The sequence below is a fragment of the Neopelma chrysocephalum genome, unplaced genomic scaffold, assembly GCF_003984885.1.
Source record: "Neopelma chrysocephalum unplaced genomic scaffold, ASM398488v2 Primary Assembly neopelma1_59, whole genome shotgun sequence".
Lineage (NCBI taxonomy): Eukaryota > Metazoa > Chordata > Aves > Passeriformes > Pipridae > Neopelma > Neopelma chrysocephalum.
The window spans coordinates 13946682-13969608 of record NW_020897714.1 but is presented as its reverse complement, the minus strand read 5'-3'; the positions used below and the strand labels follow the sequence as shown (position 1 = coordinate 13969608).

The window sequence follows — 22927 nt, the reverse complement described above, 5'->3', positions numbered from 1 at the left end:
TCAAAATCTAAGGCTGAAGTCATACCCATGGCATATAGGCAACTTAACTAGGCAAGACAGAAATTACACTACTGTGTAATTGGTAGGTGTGCTAATGGTGTCAACAGTAACTAGGTTCGACTTGCTTGACGTTACCATATTGGCAGGGTAATGTTGATGTTTCCAGATTTGTCTCTTGCTTTTCATTGCAGAGCTGTGCAAATGCGTGTCATTTTGTTATTTTGTGACACATGAAAATGATGTACTTGTTTTGTTTACTCTGTCCTGATTTAATTAGTAAGATGTGATAGTTTGCCAGACTTTGAATGTCTTCGATAAGATTTTTTTCATGTGTTTTTGATGCATAACTTCTTTTTGCTATAAAAGTCTAAACTTCCAGCCATATTCTGTGTGAAATGCTGATGACAATTCCTTGCTATCTTCAACACATATTTAACAATATGACATGGATAGAAAATATGCAGAGATAAGTGCAGGTAAAGAAAGAAGTAGTGTAACCCAAATTGAAATAATCATATAGGAAAGGATAAAATAGTTTGAGAGAAAATGAGCAGGGGAAGAAGGAGAATCAGGAAGGAGAAATGTGGTTGCAAAAAGATAGACTGTGAAGAAGAGGGCAATTCAGACGCAGTCCAGACAAGACAGAATAGGATAGAAGTGGGACTGGTGGCAGAGGGAAGAGGGGTTGGGAAGAGGAGAAGGAGTCCATCCACGGGTCATTTTCAGTTAAAGTGAGCTGATGCTTTGGCAGCATCCCTGGTGGGCACATGTGAACGAAAAGCAGGAGAGATCACAGTTAAAAGCTAAATAGTCTCAGAATAATAATTATTTTTTGCATGGGCCTGCAAGGTAGAAGGAGCCCCTAAGGGCCTGGAGGTCAGTCCAGGTCCAATAAAGCCATGACCAAAAATACACAATGGCAGGTGAGACCTAGACCAGCACTACCAGACTGGGGACATACCTGTAGTGACACCTGCATTGGCTCTATTGGAAGGGAAAAGAGTGTGCTGCAAAGGGATTTGGCAGCAAACTGCAGTCTTACCTGTGTTCTCTGAGGGCTTTGAGGAAAGAGAGGAGATGACAGCTCAGGAAGGCAATCACCTGTATCAGTGAGAATCGTGAATGTGGAAGGGTGGAAGTAATGTTACAACCTCCACAATGAGGCATCGAGGTGGTGATCAAAGTAAATATTCATAAAGAGATTAAAAGATGCCTCGTATTTTTGAAGAATGTATAATAAGTCTTCAGTTCAAAGCAAAGTCTCAGTTATTTAGCCATCTAGGAAAGTTAATTATCAGTTATATGTGCCGGATAATGGAAGACTTATTAACTGTGCAGAAAAGCTTGTAAAACACATAGCAGAATTTATGAAAGGCATTTTCATGCATCTCATGATTTTTTTCAAGTGCTCTCATCCTCATATATGTATTGTAAACACTTATTTTTAAAGAACATTTCCGGTGCCTAATGATTTTATTCTCAAAGCAAATAGATTTAATTAAAGCCTCATTAAACACTACAGTAGATGATTTTGGATTATAAATTAAATCATGAAAAATATTGTAGGAGTTGTGTTCCCTTATTTTAGTAACATGGCTCTATGCATAGAAAATAAATTCTTGTTAACTGAGCACAACAGTGGAGGTCTACTTTGTAGCTAATTTGCCTGCACATACTCTAATATCTTGAACAACTGTGATTTTCAGACAGGAGACTGGGGAGAGCCTTCAATTACCTTGCGACCTCCAAATGAAGCCACAGCATCAACACCTGTACAGTATTGGCAGCATCATCCAGAGAAACTCATCTTCCAGTCATGTGATTATAAAGCATTTGTAAGTGTTGATAAATTTTAGTGGTTTGATTTGGGGTAGAAATGTTAACCTTGGATTTTGATAGGCTGTTGTGTTTTACTTCCATTTTTAATATTTTTTCAGTCACTTTTAGTGAGACAGGCCACTTTTTCTGAAAAACTGTAATTGTAATAAATGAGAAACAAGGATGCACAGTACTTTTTACTATGAATTTTGTGATATATTGCAGTCCATGTAGCAATAGTGTTAGAGAATGGACACTATGAGTAAGTGGCGAAGTGTAGAAGTGACAGTGAGAGCAAACACCCCTACTTCTCATCTGTTACAAATCCCTGTCTAGTAGTTATGGAAGAATAATAAAGCATAATATGGGATCCTCATGCCTACCTCAGTGCTGTGTTCAGAGTAGTTCAATTAAGTGTTGCCTTGCCTGAATTTTATAGATTTGTTTTTGGGGAAGGGAGATAGGGAAGATGAAGATCAGGATCCTGAAGCAGTGTTTTCCGTCCCAGAGGACAAGAACACATTCAGACCTCTGCCATACTGTTGGCTGCTTGAAGTACCAGTAGCAGTCAGTTCCATCAGGGCAGGGTATGTTTATTTTTACCCCCTTCTAGCTGCAGCTGATTACCACTTCCCATCCCTGGAGAAACAGAGCTTCCTTCTACAGCTAAAGACAATTAGTGGTTTATGTCTGTTATAAATGCTTGTGGAGGAGAGAAAGGTCTCCTGCAGCACAGAAAGTAATTTTTTTTTTTTAGTTAAAAACTGAAATCTTGAATTCCCTGACAGCAGGGAGGACTGGAGCTTCTGGGGATCTGAAGAGGTGCCTCAGCTCACCTCTTTAAATGCTTACATTTCCCCCTCCAACTTTGCTGAAAAGCGTTGTTAAAGTTGCTGAAGGGGCTTGCCAGACCACTGTGCATCCTCTTGGAGGTGGCCCTAATGAAGTAAGTCTGACTTACTGTACAAAGGAAAGGTGCTCAGTAGTTGCAGTGCCTTTAACGTAATAGCTAAGGGTTAACCCCTGGTCCAGGACATGGTGTTGAGATCCTCTTCACTTGAAGGGGCTAAGATCTTTAGTGCTTTTTAGGATAATGCTCTGTTTATCAAATACAGCTGTATTTTGGGGGGGAGTTGGAGGCTGCTGCACCTCTTTTAAAGCATATCTGGAAAGGTAGGAATTAGAGACTAAACACAGGTGAGACAGAGCCTGGCTCTCACTGAGCAAGGGCAGAAGGGGTGTTACAGGCCTGTGTCACTGGAGTACATCTGTATCTTCCATCAGACCTTCACTGGGTAGAAATTGCCATGAATGCAGTGACTGTCCTTGGACAATAACTAGAACCTCTGCCTTCCTCAGCAAGTCAAGGTCAAGGACCAGCTCACCTACTCTCAGTCTTCTTCTACTGTTCAAAACCTCCCTTGCTCACCTCAAATTGAAAAGGAAGCTTCTAGTTCTTTAAATATTTTTCCTAGTTTTCAGTAAAGTGAGCATGAGTGCCTTTTATCTTATTACATGATCCAGCATGTCACCCTTGTAATAGATTGGAAGGCGTATGGATCATTAAAGAAATGAAGTTGAAATGACCAGGAATATCTAAGTTACTGGTGATTAAGGAAACACCTTCCTTTCCAAAGGACCATGCGTCACTGCTTTGTTTCAGCTCACTGAGCTGTATTGACCTGAGCCTTATAGAGTAAAACCCTGGCTTGTAAGTTATGATGGGTGCAGCTTTCACTATATGCCACATCACTCAGTTAAACTGTTGGATGTTCTCTGCATTGCTCCTATGTGCTCTCAGTATTTGAGAAGGAACATTTCCAAAAGCACAGCAAGTCAAAGGGAAGCAAAATTCCCTCCTAGAGTTTCAGATTTTTCTGACAACTAAATTGGATGGTACCTCTGTGATTTGTTTGTCTATTCCACAGTCCTCCCTGGGAAGCATTTCTGAATGCCTTCAGCTGAGACTTTTTGCTGCTGTGCAGATGGGACAGGAGCTGCCCATCTCTTCTCTTTCTTCCTCTTGTTCTGTCATGAGCTCAAAGCACTGATTTTTTTACCCTGGTGCCTGACAAACTGGTATCTTTCAAGGAAAAAATAATTTGTTGTACTGCAGTCCATAAAAAAATAAAAAAATTTTAAAAAATTGAAGAAATTAATTGCAACCTGCACAGGATGCCAAAAGTGTCAGACAGCAGGATCCAGAAAAGAATACAGTTCAACTCAATACACTTTTAATTTTCTAATTTTGGAGTTTGCATTACATTTATTGTTTTTCTTCAAGGGCAATATCAAGCTGTCCCACCAAATTAATGCCCAAAGCCCTATTCACGTCACCATCGAGCCCGCAGCTGGACTCACAGCTGTTCGGTTTATGAATCTTTCACATCTGCAGTCCTCCAGGAATGCCCTTCATTCATTCCTTTCTGTATGTGCTTGTCTGGTAGTGTTGGTGTTGCTCACTGTTCCATCTGTAATGCCCTATAAAGTGTTTCTCACTAATTGGCATGTTGGCTACTGTCTACATTGAAATATTTATGCGTTTTCTTGCAGGTCAGAGACTCCTGCAGTATACAGTGTGAAGTGAAGGCTTTAAAGAAAATATCTCAGTTTAGGTCAGGAGACCGGAGAATTGAACCAGTACATTCTCTGTTCAGTTCCAGCTTGCATTCAGCTGTAACTGAAGTTATTTTTGATAGATTCTTGTCTAAGCTGAAGCTGATTCACTAACTGGTTGGGTCAGTTTAGGCTGTTTCCAAGGGGAGTCAGTGTGGTAGAATGAAAAAGGTCAGGCGGTGGTGATGGGCTGCAGCATCCTCTGGGAAAAGGCTCCTGCCCACAGTGGCTTCTCTTCATCTCCAGTGTTGCCTGACTTAGGACTGGAGACTTGGGAGAAGCCATGGCCTTATGCTGCAGTGAGGATACAGAGAGAGACATCTCTGTGGCTGGGGAGGAGCAGGTGAGGGGTGCCTTGCTGTGCTCTCTCCTCAGTTAAGCCCAACTTGCATGTGACATCATACAGCAATACAGAAACATCCCATTTGCACCATCCAAACGTGGCATAGAGCGGTACTGAGACCCCAGAGGAACAAATCCAGAGGAGCAGAGCCTGCTGCCAAGGTGCAGGAGGGCTCAAACTGCATGTGCCAGCAAATGACAGAGTGAGGGAAAGGCCTGTAGGAAGAGGGCTGTTTTGGTGAGGCACTCACTGCCCTCAGAGATGAGCAGGCTCCTCTGAGGGCATGGAGGCTTTCAGTGAGCTGAGCCAGGACACAGCACCCTTCTGCTTCCTCTCATCCAGCCCTCCTCCAGATCAGTAAAGGCTTTAAAATAATAATTCAGGGTCAGCCTTTCCTTAGGAAGAAATAATGGTCTAAGCTAGTCTTAGTATAGATTTATTTTCTCTGTTTGCTGACATCGGGCTCTGCTATTTGCGCGTAAATTAGTTACAGATTGAGTACAGTGAGGTTAAGATTGCTGCTGCCCTTCACATCCACGTGATTGCACACATAACAATAGGAGATCAGCAGATGGCAGCTAAAAAAAGCAGATTCTCCGTTTTTTAATCAAATGGCTTTTTTTAAGATGGAATTTGTAGTATTTCCTCATTGTTTGAGTGACTAAAGCTAGGAGACTTTCAGATATTGTTTCAAAAGACACGAGCTGATTCAATACACTTGTTGCTGTGCATTCTTGTTTTGTAGGCTGATTAATGCATTGGTTTAAATGATTTATCAAAGAACTGCAGAGTAAAGAAACTCTAAAGTAATATATTAAGCTGACTGCTACAAGTAGGCTTTTTAAAGCATTTTTAGTGCATTTCTGCAGATGTTTGTCTGTTCTGGAATTTGAGTTAAGTTCAATGGATTTTTGTTTTAGTATTTAGGTTCTATGCTGGTAAAAGAGTTAAGAGGCACAGAGTCAACACAGGATGCGTGTGCAAAGATGAGGGTAAGTTTGTAAACCTACTTCTTTCTGTATCATAATAGTATTAAATAACATCAGTCTGTGGTTGGTTGTACTGTGCCCTTTTTACTTTTATAATGTACTGTTACCCATTTCTTTTCCTTGCATTTACATTGGTATTCAATAGGGAATCTGTTCTGCATTACATCTTAATTTCAAGTACTATGAAAATTTAAAGGTAAATTTTTCTTTTGCATGTATGCATTTTGTTTTCTCGTGAATCTTTCAGTATGTTTCAAAGTACTGTCCACACACTTTAAACGTGCCCATACCAAATTGATTTTATAAATAGAATTTATAGCTTTTATATGATAATCTCAATTTAATTTTCTATGTGAAAATATGTACTAATAAATATATTAACATGTTATAAAAGCTTTTTTTTATGCATGGTAAATCCAACAGTCACATAATCCTATGGATGCTTTTAGTCACATGAGTGTTTCCATTAAATATGAGTTACTTACATGCTTTTTGATTGAAGGGTGAAATGAGATCTTAAGTCAGTCTCACCTGATGGTGGAAAAGCAGTTAGGTTTCCTTCAGACTGTTAAGAATATGTTTTCCCGTGGCTCTTTGTCCTGATACTGGTTTGTAGAAAATTGCAACAAGGCTCGGTCTATTTCCAAGAAACATACCGCTGCTGGAAACTCAAAACAAGCCACGGCCTGATTTATTCCCAACTGTAGTTGTAATAAGAATGAACTGGTTCATAGCCATGGTGAACATATCATGGTCTGGCATGATTAATTAATGAAGAATGTAATTGTTTGCTGATCTATCAAACGTGTACAATTACACAGATGAATGAACTAATTTTTTTCTTATGTGTATCGTAAGTTTTGTATGCAAGATGCCTCTGAGCATGAGATGTGGCATTCGGATCAGTTAGAAAGCTGGAAGATGTGTAAAATTCATGCAATCAGACAACCATTTCCTACTGGTTACATATCTGCAGCACACAGACTTTTGTACAAGCTGTTTTAGCTAAGGGCTTGCAGTAATTCATGCTTACTAGATTGCCTAAAGACCTGAGGCTTTTCAGATAATAACATGCTAATCATTCCGTACCTGGACTTAAACTCCTCTAAAAAAAAAACAACAACTTGACACAGGGGGACCTACAATCAAATATACTTGTTCTGGGGAATTAATTGAGGCTACAAGCGTACCATCTTCCAATCCAGTTTTCAAACTATCAGGCTTAGCAGTTCAATTTTTTAGGCATATGCCTGCGCAGATCTTAGGGCAGAATTTGACACCATAGTAGCATGTGACATCTTCAGTAAGTTTTCTGACTGAACTAGGAAGCTTAACATCAAAAAAGGCACTCTAAATAATTTATAGGTCTTTTAAGATATATTTATATGAGTAATAAGTTTGACCAATTTAAATTATATAACTGAAAGAACTAAGTGTTTGAAAGCAAATTTAATTTAAAATACAAATTTTCTATAAAAATAGTGGAGTTGCACTAGTCATCTATAGTGCCATACAGGGCACTGATATAGCACAGTGACGGGATTTATGTACATTTATTTTTTACATTCTCTTTTGAAATCATTGTGCTGTGAGAATGTTTATTTTCTAGTCTGAGGTTTTTTATTGCGAAGATATTTGAATAAAACAGTTTTTAATCAAGATTTCATCTATTCTTTCTATGTAGTCCTTTTAATCATGTTCCTATTCAAGTCAAAAGCAAAAAACTTTGACTTAATGGGAACAGATTATTATTTTAGCCTATTTCCCAGTGAGAAAAATGGATCTTTTTCCAAAACTATTTCCCTGTGGTTGTGTTCTGAAAGTTGGTGTCTGTGAATTTGGAGTCCAGGCTGTCCAAAGTCATCCTGAAATTTTGCATTTTGCTGTGATAATCATTATTGTATTTAAGTACCACTGGGTTGTCATTGAAAATGCAGCTTCTGATATAGTTACATTTTACTTTAAATGTCTTGAAAGGGACATTTCACTTAAAAAAAAAGAAGTTAAAAGTAGATATATTATTTGCTGGCTCTGAGGTACAGAATTCTGTACACTTGTCCAGTGTCTCTAAAGTCAGTAAGATTTTTACATAGGGTTGTACTTTTGTGATAGAGCAATATTTTTTTAATTTTAGTATTTTATTTGTATTTCCATGTACATATCTACAATCTGTAGCATGCTGCAATCTGAAGCGTGTTGGGGGAGGGGAGTATGTCACTCGTAACCTTGTACCATGTTGAGGTCACTCCTTGCAATTTTTTAATCTTTCTGGACTCAGCCACATAATGGTTTTATGGAGAATGTATGAAAATTAGGTACCTAATTTTTCTGTCAGTGTGGCTTTAGATTCTCCATCTTTAACCTAATGCTGCTCAAAAAAAAGTATTGATATTCACTGAATGTCTTCCAGTCAGGAGGTGCACAAGAGTGAAAGAAAATGTATCAGTGAAAAAAAAAAAATCTTGATCTTCCTAATCATTCATAAATACAGAGAAACAACAAAAATGACATGTTTTCTGACTGCAGATCCCTCACTGTTAGTTGTAGATGCTCCCAGGGCTTTCAGTTATTGCAATTGATGGTTTTGGTTCTCAAGGGAAGTGTCATGCAGTTATCCCTTCTCTCTCTCCACAGAGAGGCTTACAGTGGCCTCCTTCCCTTATAGCTCAAGAGTGAAGGGAGATCCTAAATCTTCTGTAATGTAAAAAAACACCAATAATAATAAAAAACAAAAACAAAACCTGGGAACCTTTGTCTTAATAACTCTTCTTGGCAATCCACTGTGCTTCTGGGCATTGTGCAGCAATGTGCTCCAGCAGGGCAGATGATGAATTTGTTTGGGGAAAATCATGCAGAGGCAATAACTTGAGCTCAACATTAGGGTCAAGGTTATACATGGGTTTTTTTCCCACCTAAAATTGCAGATTCTTGTAGCCATTCAAAATTATGGATATTTGGCATTAAAAGTGTTTTTCCATTCCTATATTTGCACTCCTTTATATTTTATCCAGCTATTTTTTTCACAAACTGCCTTTGCAGTCGACAGTCCTGTCTCCTTATCTCCATTCCTCACCTGCTCTAGACTGACCTTTTCTACTTGGAGATTAAATCTTGCTGTCCTGGCCAGAATAGGTTTATTAATTATATTTGAGAGATGCCTTCAAGAAGTTAAGAGCTTTCATCTTTCTCAGTGTGGAATAGGAAATACTGCAAGTTGCATTTTCAATCAGACTGATGCCTTCACTTTAAATCATCATAGGAAAATGAAGGGAGAATACAATGTGTTTGCATCAAAATAAAGACAAGGAATAAAGTTAAATTTGAGCTAGGAAGGGACTTGTTCTCTACAGAAGACTCCATCTGGCATTTACACATCTGAATTCCTTGACCAGATAGGAAGGGGATGGTTTTATACTTACTGGCATGAGCACAGCACCAAGGATGACTCTTTCCTTGCAGCAATGTTAAATCACTGATGTTGCATACACCAACTGCACACTCTGAACCTATCAGATATTTACTGCAGCAGAAGGGAACTTAGATTTTGTTCTTGGATCCTGCCACCTTTCTGAATATTATGTATCTTCCTTATTTATTTGTTGTTAGAAAAGAGGTTCTAAAATTCAAGTCAAAGTTCTGAGGAACCAGCAATATAATTCTGTTCACAAAGCAGGTATTTAAATATCTCTCTGACTTAAGACCAAAATGTCAAAGTTGGAATTGTTACAAAATCTGCTTCTCTTTGTGAGAGGAAGACGAAGCAGAGTTGACTCACCGAAAATAGGCAGCATCTGGGGTATTTCTTCCTCATTTCATTTCTTCTTACATAAAGAAGAAGGATGTGAATTTAGATGGCAGTCTCCTTGTTTCTACCAAACCCTTTCTACTTTTCAATCTCCATTTCATTCCCTCGCCCCCAAAATAGAAGTGTAGAAGCCTCCATAGGCCTCCTAGTGAAGTAACCAGGCAAATAAATGTTGGGATCAAACACTGTATTTGACAACTCATATTCTTCAGTCTCTGGTCTCTTGGGACTTGTAGCTCTATCTCTCTCTTGTGTGGCCACTGCTTTGGGAGGGCCTGCAGTGGAAAAGGCACATGGATATTAATCAAAAGGAAAAAATAAGTGGTGGAATGTCTTCAGTCCCTATGCACATCCACATCATGCTGTACCGTGTTCTTCAGAGGATTTTACGTTCTTCCACTCTGTGGCTGAAAGGAATCTGAGGTGCAGAGGGATGCAGAGGAGTGTTAAGAGATACTGCAAAAGCAAAAAACCATCTCACTCTCAAGTACATGAGTTGCAGGTGCACCCCCAGTGCAATGTTCGTGTTAATGATGTAGCTTGGAAGCGTCCACTAATTGTAGAGAGGTAAACAGTCTTGTACCACAAGGATTACAGATGCAGTCTTATTCCAAGAGGTGTTAAATTATGTCAGTAATGCATTTTTAAGCCTTTTGGACTGAGAGAAGTTATTAAATATTTGTTACAAGGCAGACTTTAGTTTCAAAATTGGCTTCAAAACTAACTGTTCAATTGTGGACTTCGACTTTTTATTTCCATTTCATCTCGTGCATGATCTTGTCAAAGCGATTCACTCAAGTTCCTCTTCCACAGCTGGTCGAAGGAGGTGATTGTCTCGCTGTGCTCTGCACTGGTGTGGCCTCACCTTGAATATTGTGGCAGTTTTGGGCACTGCAATATAGGAAAGATATTAAGCTCTTAGAGAGCATCCAAAGGAGGGCAGTGAAGACAGTGAAGGGCCTTGAGGGGAAGCCGTATGAGGAGCGGCTGAGGTCACTTGGTCTGTTCAGCCTGGAGAAGAGGAGACTGAGGGGAGACCTCATTGCAGTCACAACTTCCTTGTGAGGGGAAGAGGAGGGACAGGCACTGATCTCTTCTCTGTGGTGAGCAGTGGTAGGACTTGAGAGAATGTCCTGAAGTTTGTCAAAGGAAGCTTAGGTTGGATATCAGGAAAAAAGTCTTCACCCAGAGAGTGGTTGGGCACTGAACAGGCTCCCCAGGGAAGTGGCCACAGCACCAAGCTTGACAAAGTTCAATAAGCGTTTGGACAACACTTTCAAGCACATGATATCATTCTTGGGGCTGTCCTATGCAGGGCTACGACTTGGACTTCAATGATCCTTGTAGGTCCCTTCCAATTGAGAATATTCTATGATTCTATGAACTGTTTAATGAGGCTTCATAAGCCTTAAATAAGTAGCAGACTTATTTATGCAGGTATGATAGTAGGTGGCACTAATACATATTTTGAAATGTGCAGTCTGATGCCATTTGGACTTAATAGTTGCTACCGGTTTAGGAAAAAGTTCAGAATCTTTTAGTGAACTGGATTCCAGTGCATAATTGAATAGGAAAATTGCCAGCTACAATGTTCATATAGCTATTAAAAACCAGTGTAGGACTGAACTAGAAGATTCATTTGCAAAAGTAAAAAGCCAAGATGAAAACTTAAGATTTTACAGGCTCATAAACTTGTACTCAGAATTTATTTATGTATGGGATTGTTAGTGACTTGTCATAGTTGAATAATGTTTTTTTACTGTGTATTTGCAAGATCAAGTGTAATTACATACGCAGTAAAACCTAAAAAAGAACATGATTTCATTTTAGCCACTGTATGAAATCTGAATAATCCAGTTATAAATGTGTGTATAAGTACATTGAAGTGGTCAACATGGCAAAGTAGAAGTACCAATGTATCCCATTTCCTCTTGGCAGGTAATAAATAAGTGAGATGAAAGCATTTTCAAAATGGGCTGGATTACAGCATGTGCTATGCTTTATCAAGTGAATGTGTGAGCATCTTACTTGGACACCATTCTATGAGTGTTTCTGATTTTCTTATTCAGCTGCTTTGTGTGTGTGTGCTCAGAGATACCATGTTTTGTACGCTGCAGGAATATTCAAAGGTGTTGGATTAGTACTCTCAGTTCTGCACAGAACAAGGTATTTAACCTTTCCTGAAAAGGTTAAAGGCCCTTCAAAGTTACAGGTTTTGTATTTGCTTTTTTAAAATAAACTGCTAGTTTATATTACTTTATTCAAAGAACAAATTCCTCTGCCTCTTAAGTCATTGTTAATTACCTTGATTTGTTAGGCACACTGGCAGAGTGGATCTCAAATTAGTTGGATTAGTTTATATTCAAAATAAATGTCTAGCAGTTCTGCACAGCCTTTAATGCAAAATCAATATACAGGTGGAAATGCTTTATCCACTTAAGACAATTTGCAGTACTACTATGCTATGGAAATGTGTTTAGAGGCTGGATGTGAGAATGGTATTTTTTTCAGTGAAACTGAAGAAAATTCATTAATTATGAAAAGCAAGCTTGCACTCACTCGCTTCCTCTCTGGCACCACTGCTCTTGCATCCCTTTATGACCCATTCAAAAGGAGGAATTGGGAGCAACCCTGTCCAAGCCTATGCAGGCTTTTGGCACTGTCCTGTATAATGGCTGCAGAGCATTCAGATGCAAACTCTGAGTCATAAATTCAGACCTTTTTTGTACAAGCAATTACTGTACTAACCAGGCAGTTATGCAGATGGTGCCTTCCACCTCCTTCCACTGGACTCATCTTCACTGTGGGTGCTGAGGCGATGAAGCAGCTTCATTGCAGCAGCTGCACCAAAATACAGATGAGACCACTATTCCTGATATTCTTTATTCTAAAGAGGAAGAGGCTCTATGTCTTTTGGGGGAGGTCTGGGGAAGCTGCACATATATCACATTAGATTTAGGATGGTAATGCTTTCTTCTGTCTTCCTCTGTCTGCAGACAAGCCTGCTTTATGGTTCTTGAATTATACATGGCCTGCTTTCACGTAGTCACCTACCTGTCCAGCATGAAGTATTTCAGAGAAGGGACCAAAGCTCAGTCTCTCTGGCATTGCAGACTGTGCAGCATTGAGACTTCTGGCTGCAGGAACAGTGCACCTGTGGAGGCAGGACATGCACATCTGTCCTTAGGTAGATGACCAGCTGATCAGTGGCAGGCACTGGCAAGGAGCCTAGAATAGGCTTGCTGTTCATCCAGGTGATTCCCCTGAAGAAGTGTATTGAATCAAAGAGCCAAAGTTGCAGTCACAAACAATGGAGTTCATAGGAACTATGACCAGGCTAGTGAGCACTTGCCCAAAGACAGTCACTATGATTCCTTCTATATGAGATGAAATATAATCCTACTTCTCTGGTATGAACACGCCTTGGAGCATTAGACCATATGTCAGCATGCATATGACATGCAATGCCAGCCCTCAGCTGTGACTCCTATAACTTTGGCTCAAGTTCATTTGCTTCCCATAGAGACACCAGATGGACAAGAATATTTTGTCATCTCATTGTGTCCTTGTGGAGTTGATACAGTGGCTAGAACCTGAAAAGCCCAAGGAAAGAGAATACTGACTCCTGTGTCCCGCCTTCTTCTCAGATTCTGGGCACAGGCACAGGCAGAGATGCCCACTTGGCCTTCACAGAGATGTGAAATGTCTGACCAAGAAAGCTGTGGGACTTCATCTCAGCATCCTAGAATTCAGAGCCAAAGCACTTACAGTGCCTGAGTGAATGGTATTCATACTGTATCTCTGAAAACTAACGTTACACATTCTGGCAGACACCCGCTCCATTAAAAAGAAAGGAACAGCAAGCAAATAGTATGAGCTCACCATGACAACTCGAAACTGTTGAAGCCTGGAAACTGCTTGGAAATAATAATTATGTGGTGGACTTCAGTTACTGTATCACTGAGAGTTGAGCAGGGGAATAGAGCTGTGTGTTTTTCTTGATGACACTGTCATAATAACAAAGGCTGTTATTCCACTGCCCAACTCTTTGTTGCAATGGGAGTACCAGTGCACAGTTGTTTCCCAAAATCATAATTCTACACTGGACTACAGTCTTATAGAACACCTTTGCACAAATCCTGGGGGTTTTATGCTTTACAAGCTGATGAGGAATATCCCCTGCTCCTTACCAGCTGAGGCAGTTTGGCCTAATAAATTACAAATGTCCATCAGTCTGATTCATTTCCTAATTTGCCAACTGTAATTGAATAGCTCTTGATGAGCTGTTTCACTGAGATACAGTCTTCTGGCAGTTCACAACCTCAATTAGATACTAGAGGTCAGGTCTGGTCTAGACAAATCCAGGTGGATGTGGAGCAGATAAGGAAGATGATTAAATTACAAACTACTGTCTAGAGGAAAGAGGACACCCAGATAGTTGGTACAGCATGGCCTTGCCAACAGGAAGTTTCACCTTTATGACAAATGCCAAACAGGGAGAATTAGACCAAAAAGCTAAAATATGTGAACTTAGTAACCATGTTTGTACAGCACGTTGACAGAGAAGGGGAATTTTGCTGCTAAGGAGGCAAGGAAGGACGTAATTACAATAATCAAAATGGGAGACAAAAAGCTCTTGCATGTAGCTGTCGTGCCAGAACAAAAGGACAAAAGTTGGATGATTGCTGGGTTGCCAGATGATTAAAGTGATATTGTCATATTTGTGACTATTTTGTCTAGTATAAGCATGTGCGGGGTTTATTGCTTGTTATTCTGATAGATGTATACACTGCAGCTTCTGTACAGGCACTCTCGTGCTTTCTGTGCATTGAAGGTGAATTTTATGAAAAGGCTTATTTGAGATCTATTACAGTGACACACACACATATGCACAGGTAGGTACTTGCTCTGCTTTTGGCAGGGATACCGTTTCTTTCTCCACTCAGTTCAGAGACATGCAAATCAGATTAATGTCTTTCTTCAGATTTTGTTAAAATTCTTCAGGTTATTTTACCATTTAAGCTGTCATCTTTTAGAAGTGCCTAGAATTCTGGGCGAAAGGAGCTTTCTCTGGGATAAATTGACACTTGATTGTTGTCTCAAGTCTCTCGTCATTTGATATGGAGAGATGCAACAATCCTCTCTATTACACGGATGGGCGGGGCTATCCTTGAAACCTTAATTAGAGGTTTTAGTCTTTGTGGAATGGACACTAATTGCAGAATGTAGCTGGATCTGTAGCTTTGAATTTTATGCTGGCAAAAATGGAGTCTCATTTGATTCTGTAAGGATTGAGAGCTGATAAAGAGACTTGATTACAGGATTTTGGTTGGTTTTGGTTTGGGGTTTTTTGTTGTTTGAAGCTTTTGTTATGCTCTCTAGTGTTAGCATCACTTATTTTTTAAAATATATTTTCTTCAGTTCCAGTCTGTGTTTTCAAGCTTATAACTAAACTTGTTTATTTGTCTTGGATAATACAAAACCACCACTGCTGCTTTTGTTTAGCTGCTCTATTGATCTTCCTAGGTGCCAATTCTAGATCTTTCAGCATGTTCACACTTTCCTTCTGTGTGCTGATGTTTCTTCATGTTTACCTGTAACTGAACTTACTCTTTCCTCTCAAGAAAATATTTGATTGTTTGCAGATGCTCCCATGAATAAGCATTCTCTGAATGTTATCTAATTTATTTATCTACAATAGTTCTGTATAGAATAGTCCATCATTGTCTTCAACCTTAAAAGAATTCAAATCAGCTATAGACTATTATGCCATATTTAGTTTTTTCTTTGGTTGGTTTTGGGGTTGTTGTAGTAAATTTAATTTGTAAACAACATTTTTTTCTTCAGAGAACTTAAATCTGATGCAGATATTTGCCTAATCTGTTCAGCAGGAAATATCTTTGCTATGTGCATCATATTGAAGGCACACAGAAGTAGACTAGCATAAAAGAAAAAACAATCTTATAGGAAGGCATGAACTGTAGGTAGGAGAACCTGGCACTGAGGGAATGCAGAATAACCCTCCATGCTAATTCATGTGTAAAGCAGCTTCCAGTAGCAGCTGCACTCAAAAGTGCAGACGGTCAGACGTGACAAGATACAACATTGGGCTGACAGATTGACTGTCAGGCCTAGAGGGTTGCAGGGATAGTTCATGTCACAAATACAACTACAAGAAGGCAAAAGAGTGAAATATTTCTAAATAACAACTAATTACAGGAAAGAAACGGTACTATGAGAGGTACCGCGCTGTTGGTTTTTACAGCTGGGAAGGGCAGGAGGAGGGGAGGGAGCGATGGATGGGGCATGTCAGGTAGATGTTTTAACCACACACGTCTTGAGAAATGCTGGTTGCATGACTGGTCTTTCTAAGCCTGGCAAAGTTACTTTATTCTCTTCTCATTGTGCTAGGAAAAAGGAGAACTTTTATCATCCTTACAACAAACAATGCTTTTTTTTTTTAGTTTTGTAACTACAAGGCAGATATTTCAAAAGCCCAGAGCATAGTCAGCTGAAGAAAAAGTAAAATATTTGTTTAACTTAGGTGTTTTATCAGAAGAAAAGAGCACTGTTCTTGCAATGCAACACAAGTCTAATAACATCTTCATTTTGATTTCAGAAGTCTACAGAACAAATGAAAAAAGTACCAACCATTGTCCTGTCTGTTTCTTACAAAGGAGTCAAATTTATTGATGCCACAAATAAGGTATGTGCAATTATTCAATACTAGCTTTTATTTCTCACAACTAGGAGAAATAGTAATACCTGTGAGGACCAGGCCAGAAAGGGGACAGATTTGCACTTTGCGTTTTCCTCTCCTTTTTTTCACCTCTTCTCTCCAAAATGGATGTAATGTCATTGCCATTCTTCAGAAACTCAGTCTGGAGGACAAGTGGAGCAGTTTTAATGGCTTATTTGGAGAACATCGTGTCCAGCGTTCTTCCATTAAAAGGCAAGCTTATCACAAAAGACATTTGGCAGGGAGCCTCTGTGGAATCCTTTATATTTATTTATTTATTTGTTCATTAATATAATTTGGGCAAATAATTAAAAAAAGTCTCACTGAAATAAAGATACATGGTTTTATCCAGGGCCAGCCATTCTAAGAATAAGAAACATGAGACTTAAATGTCCTTTGAAAAATGCTAGAGGCTCTCTATGAGCTGTTTTCCTGGCACTAGCCACTTAACTCTCTGAACTGCAACAGTTTCTTAGCAGTTGTTATTCCATAATTTTTTCATCTTCCTGTGTGGCAATGCTCCTGTGCTTTGTTTCTTATGTTTTAAAATACATCCAAAATCTTAAAACAAAAAAACCAAACTAACCAAAAACACAAAAGCAGAAATTGAGAGATCAGAGAACTCAGTGATGGATGGAGCAATGGATTAATGCTTAGCCAAAGTAAAATGTACAGGCTCTGTAAGGAGGAGTAAAGTAATGCATGAATTTCTCTTCTTTGGATGCTTAAAGTGGCAAAAAAATGCAATCATCTATACTGATGCTTTCATATGAATAGAAAATAAATTATCTTTTCTGTTATGTGACTAAAATTCACTGAGCAATATAAAAAATAAATCCAACAACCCAACTACCTGACTAGGTTAATAATGTATAGAGTGGCTTTGTGTTGCTGAACATTCAGATGTACCACACAGTACATCTAACCCAGTATCCATCAAACTTGCCAAATCAATCAGGTTTTTAAAGCTGTTTAACTAGAACTGGGTTTTAAGTGAAGGATGGAAGCAGATTTGTGAACTTCTGCTAGAGTTTGAAAACCATATTTAGAGTTAGAAGACAGAATAAAAGAAAAAGTGAGGTGAAATTACTGTTATGTCAAGTCTGGCGTTTGCCAGAGCAGAGAGGCCAGGGATTCCTGTCAGCTCCTTTTTCTTCCACTGATTCAGAACTGAGCTTCTACAACCCTCATTTCCTTTATGTTCTCTGATGTGCAGGGCATAAATCAGGACATTGTAATGCTATTAACTCTAACTTGGATAATGCTTTCAGCTCTTAAATCTCTTCCGTAGCATAAAGGATGTAACTGCAATGTCCTTAGGTTTACCAAAAAAATCAGGAGAACAAAAGGAGCTTCCCGTGTCTCTTTGTACAGTGCATAGAATCTTACATAAGATGGAAACTTGAAAGAAGTTTGGCAAATTGCATTAGATGACTCTGCACGAGTCCCACTGAAACCTTATGCCTAGTAGTCCAACGGATGTTTTTCATGGAGGTAAATAATGCCACAGTCCTGTGTTTTTTCTCAAGTGGTAGATTGCTTTCTCTCCAGTTCAAAATCTGCACTGCCTTTCCCTTCTGTAAAAACCAGGTAATAGCCTGCAACTCTCCCAGAAGCGTTATCATCCTTGTCCACAGTGTGCTGTTCCCAATTCCTTCAAGACCCAAAACAGATTAGCACTAAGGTGAGATCCTATTCAGACTTGTACTGCTTCCGTATGAGCTTATAGTTGACGGCGCTGGGCACCACTTAGCAATAAATGCATACTTTTTAATTACAAAAATAGCTAGCAGTTCTGTGCTTGAAAACTCAGCTCTCATGGCTGTTCATCTTTTTCCTTTGTACCACCAAGCTAAGAATTTGTATTCCAAGTCATAGCAGGCAAAGTTTCAGGTGATGAAGGGGCCCTGACCTCATTCCTCGACAGCTATTTCAGTGGCGCCTTGAAGCTTGGCATGACACCACTTTGACATGACACCATTTCTTTGCAAGTGAGGCCAGAAAGAAATTGCTGCTTAGGAAAAAGCAGACTTGCAGAATTTTCTGGTGGCTCACAGCTCACTCTGTCTTCTGGGTGATTTCTGCCAGGAGGGAGATTGGTTGGCACGAGGTAGGCAAGCAAAAGGAAGGTTGCTTAGCAAAAACCTGGTCTCTCCAAGGTATTTCCTTGGCAGAACCAGAACTGACTTTCAGCTTCCCTGCTTTTTGAGAAACCAGAGGTTTCTCTTGCCAAACTGAGAGACAATTTTAGAATGACAACTGTGCAGTGTCAGTCAATGCCTGAGGAACATACCCAGAACAGCGAGCTGGTTCACAGCCTACTACTTTCTACAGAACAAGACTATGGGTCTACTGAAATAGTGACCCTAGGAAGCAGTAAACACATGCACTGAAAAATGTTTAATTTTGAAAGGAGATCACAGAGGATATGTCCTATATTCACTCAATTTCACTACTAATTTTCACCCAGAAGATTCAGTTTAGTTATACTTTATTTTATTTAAAACAAACTTGATATGTGTATATTTCTAAAATTCACTTGGTTTAAAATTAAAATATTAAAATAATCTCTGTGAGTTTTGACTCAAGTGCAAATCCCTGTGTCAACCCCAGGTCACCTAGAAAAGTTGAAGCATAGCAGAGCTCTTTTCACATATGCTGCATAAATTCAGGTGATTACATTGTGGCTCATGATTTGGCATAAGTACTTCACATATGATTTTATGACCCTCCAAGCTTTAATTCTTTCTGCCTTCTAAACTACAGTGTTGTCAACACCACATCAATGACAGTGTATTACAGCTCTATCTGTGGATATCTGAATCCCTGGTTTCGGTATAATACTAATTCTCATCAAAATCTTTAGTGAGGGTAAAAGTTATCAATTTGAGAACAAGAAAATAAAATGCTTCAAGGAACATAAAAAGCGAGCGATTGTTAAGCAGAGATTATATGTGTCATTATAAATTGGCATATATTGAAACATAAGTACTGGTTTTGTCATTTTTATAAATAATGCATTAAACAGAAATAATCAAGTATGTTCCAACAATTTAGGAGGATTATTTCATTTCTTCAGTAACAGTTTCCTTATCTCGGTTTTTCCATAATTTGAAATATGGAATGCTTTTTATTAAGATTTTTCCTAAGTGATGATTTCTTCAATTAGATATATTACTACATTTTTTCGATAACTTGACACCTACATGCAAGGGGGAAAGTTGCCACTTAGCAAATGAAAGAAGACATGGCAAAGCATCTAAAATGATTTAGTTGCATATAGTAAAAAAAAATTAATAAAAGAGGGAGAGGAAAGGAGGTGGTAAGGAAAAGAGAGGGGTGAGGGAAAACCAGAGATGTTCAGAGATTGTTTTAACATGGACAGATGCCACCAAGGCAAGTGGTGGCTGTGCAAGGAACTGGGACACCACAGATGTCACATGTTCCGTGATGCAGTTGCGATGTCATGCTGCAGCAGGCTTGATCACTTTGGACTTTTGTGGAAATGCTAGAGCTACAGCCAGCAGGGCCACAGTTCAAGAAAGCATAACTGCTAAGTAAATTCCTATTCAATTAATCATTCTTCTGTTGAAATAAACCCTTTCAAATGCGTATATTGCTGAAGCAAGGCCTAATCATAAGCCACTCTGCAGTATCTTCTTCTCTGGCTTCATGGTTCCTTTGGCCTGAACACAATAATTACATATCAGCAATTTCTGTAATGAATATTCATAATTTTCTCCAAAGCTTTAAGACAGCTTTTTTTTATTTCATCAGACAGACATGCCCCACCTCTATCTCAGTAGTGTGCTATAGCTTACATTGGCTGTTGCAAGTAGTGTGGCTCGGTGCATGAATGGTTTCATTTTCCTATATCTCTCTTACAGGATGCTCTTGTCAGTAAGTGGAGAGAAATTGCCAGATCCTCCTGTAGTTATCTTTTTAGTAATCAGAAGCCTTTCAATATCTCATGGTTTCGGTTATAAGTCATGTTTGGTGGTTTTTTCCTCATGAAACGGTATAGCTAAAATTTGTCAAACACCACGTGCAAACACCTGGCTATTAAGCCTGCTAGGTTTCACCAGATCCCATCTGTCAGTAGACTGAAACAATGTCCTATTTTGATCATTGCACAAAAAACCAGCAACTTCATAAGATGCTCATATAGTGCTTTGAAACAGTATTCATAGCTGTATGCCAGGAAATAGGTCTCTTTGTCAAAGGATACTGAATAAACTGTACAAAGCACAAGTGGCCTCATAGGCAAGACTCTAGTACATAATGGTTTCCTACCAGATTTTTAGTAATTGAAAAGGATCAAAATTCCAAATACCTATGTAAGATCACACATGGGGTATATTGAATCTCTTCTTACTAAGACATTTCTGAAATACCTCAGTACAGCAGATCAATATAAATGTGAATCTAAACCCCCACCTTTTACAGCTCTTTTAAATTTAATTCCTGAATTGATTGCAAATGTTTTTTTTAAACAGAATATCATTGCTGAACATGAAATCCGTAACATTTCCTGTGCTGCACAAGACCCTGAAGACCTTTCTACATTTGCGTACATCACTAAAGACTTGAAGACTAATCACCACTACTGCCATGTATTCACTGCGTTTGATGTGGTCAGTTTATAGAACATACTTCATTTAATAGTTCTTTGTAATAGTAATAGTTATTTTATTCTGTTAAAATGCTTTCAGGATATATGATGATTAATGGAAGGTATCATTCATTTACCACATGAAAAGACTAATGGGATATCAAAAGGACATTTCTGGAGAAGAGCCAAGATTTTCTTTGATATCTCATTTTCCATATGAAATAACTCATCTCTGTCACCTCAGCTGTTGACTGTAAACTTAGTGAGTAGCTTTTCATACAAGTCTTGATATGTAATTTTTATGCTATAACCTTCCAAGAAGTTTGTAGCAAGCAGGTTTGGCCACCTATTCTGAAATCTCAGATTTCAGTGCACACCAAATAAACAAATCAGAAAAGGGTCCATGTACATTATATACAGTGCTCAGTCCTGCCAAGAGGTAGGTTCAGCAACTAGATCAAACTATGTTTGCAGGGCATCCTGCATGTTTTACTGCATTATACTTCCTGGGCAGTCAGGGAAGGACAGATTTGATGACATCTGGCCTTCTGGGTTTTCACCCTTGTATGTCCATCCCATGCCCCTCAACAAGCAGCTAGAGGGTCGGAACTTACTTGAGGGGGCCCTCTGAGCCTGGACACATCACACCTTCTTGAAGTAGATGGAGGCTGCTTTTTCGATGAAGAGGTCAGATGTTACCACCAGGAGTGATTTCTTCAGATTTCTTTTTTTCTTTTAGACTGGAAGAGGGTAGGTTTAGATTAGGTATTGGGAAGAAATTCTTCTCTATGAGGTGGTATGACACTGGAACAGGTTGCCCAGAGTGGCTGTGGATGCCTCATCCTGGAAGTGTTCAAGGTCAGGCTGGACAGGGCTTTGAGGAACTTAGTCTAGTCGAAAGTGTTCCTGCCTATGGCAGGAGGGAATTGGAACTAGATGATCTTTAAGATCCTTTCCAACCCAAACCATTCTGTTATTTTGTGATTCTTACCCTGCTGTTCCATTACTTTTAGTGTTTCAGTGGTAAGCTGGATCAGTCCCAATAACTCATTTCTCTAAATATTGTTTAGACTTTTTGGCATTATACTGAATAAACTGGAAAACTGAAGCTTCTTCTGCAAATGTGTAGAAAATGTATGAGAAGTTTTGTATTTATTTTAACCAAAGAATCGAAATACAGATCTGACAGAGACCACACAGGTAGCTAATTACATATCATAGGAGGTCCTAGGAATATTTGGCTACTACACCGAATCTGAAAGATTTGAAATGTCTGTAACAACAGAAATTATTATTATTTGCCAATCCCTCTGTTCTGCTCTGCTCTCTGTCATGTCAGAGGGAGTTTTAGCTTGACAATTAAGGGAGATATGGAATTTGGTGAAATTTTATTTTAGCAGCAGCTTTACCTTTTCAAAAAGATATTCTTTATTTTGAAAATAGCAAATTAATTCTTTAGTTCTTATTTCCTTGTTCCAATTTTCTTGCCTACGTATCTCAAAATGTTATTTCAGCATAAGTCCTTAGAACTCCTGTTATTTTGGTGAAAAATTGCTCAGTTCTTCCTATATTTATGCTTCTCAGATGGGGATGCACAAATTATTCATCATGGCTAGGCTTCACGAGCGAAGATTTGGGAAAGGCTCTACCCACGTTTGTTACATGCGCGCTGGTGGCTAAAAAGGCCAATACGAGACAGGCATGTCAAGTTGCAAAAGGCACAGCAGAAAGACTCCTTAGGTGGTAAATTCTGCAGGGCACGATTCTTTCTGCGTTGTCTTTTCTCCTCAAGGGTGATCCTGCGTGCTTTCTCAAAGGCATCAGCAGCGTTATAGATGGTGTGTCTCCAGACCTCCCGATTGGAGGCCAGAGTAGATCAGTTATGTTGATCAATATGGCCAAGGCTGAGATGTTGTTTCAGGGAGTCCTTGTATCTTTTCTTTGGGGTTCCTCTCTTGCGGCAGCCGGTGGCAAGTTCACCATAAAGCAAGATCTTAGGGAGGCG

General features: G+C 39.1%; 1 protein-coding gene and 1 long non-coding RNA gene across 11 annotated transcripts in view; one reads left to right on the top strand and one right to left on the bottom strand.

Moving 5' to 3' along the window:
• ANKS1B (ankyrin repeat and sterile alpha motif domain containing 1B) overlaps nucleotides 1–22927 on the top strand; it is a 423694-nt gene that overhangs the window by 392335 nt on the left and 8432 nt on the right. For 9 of the 10 annotated variants that reach the window (XM_027679966.1, XM_027679964.1, XM_027679965.1 and 6 more), the window contains 4 exons: nucleotides 1707–1835; nucleotides 5698–5769; nucleotides 16191–16277; nucleotides 20807–20944. In XM_027679966.1, coding sequence (XP_027535767.1) covers nucleotides 1707–1835; nucleotides 5698–5769; nucleotides 16191–16277; nucleotides 20807–20944 — 426 coding nt within the window. Of the gene's footprint in view, nucleotides 1–1706; nucleotides 1836–5697; nucleotides 5770–16190; nucleotides 16278–17900; nucleotides 17995–20806; nucleotides 20945–22927 lie in introns of those variants that run through there. The other variant, XM_027679967.1, reaches the window with a different exon arrangement.
• On the bottom strand, nucleotides 7865–21712 carry LOC113965922. The gene is made up of 3 exons (XR_003533681.1): nucleotides 21537–21712; nucleotides 12626–12725; nucleotides 7865–9846 (listed from the first exon to the last, which is right to left on the bottom strand). It is a non-coding gene; the product is annotated as an uncharacterized LOC113965922 (long non-coding RNA).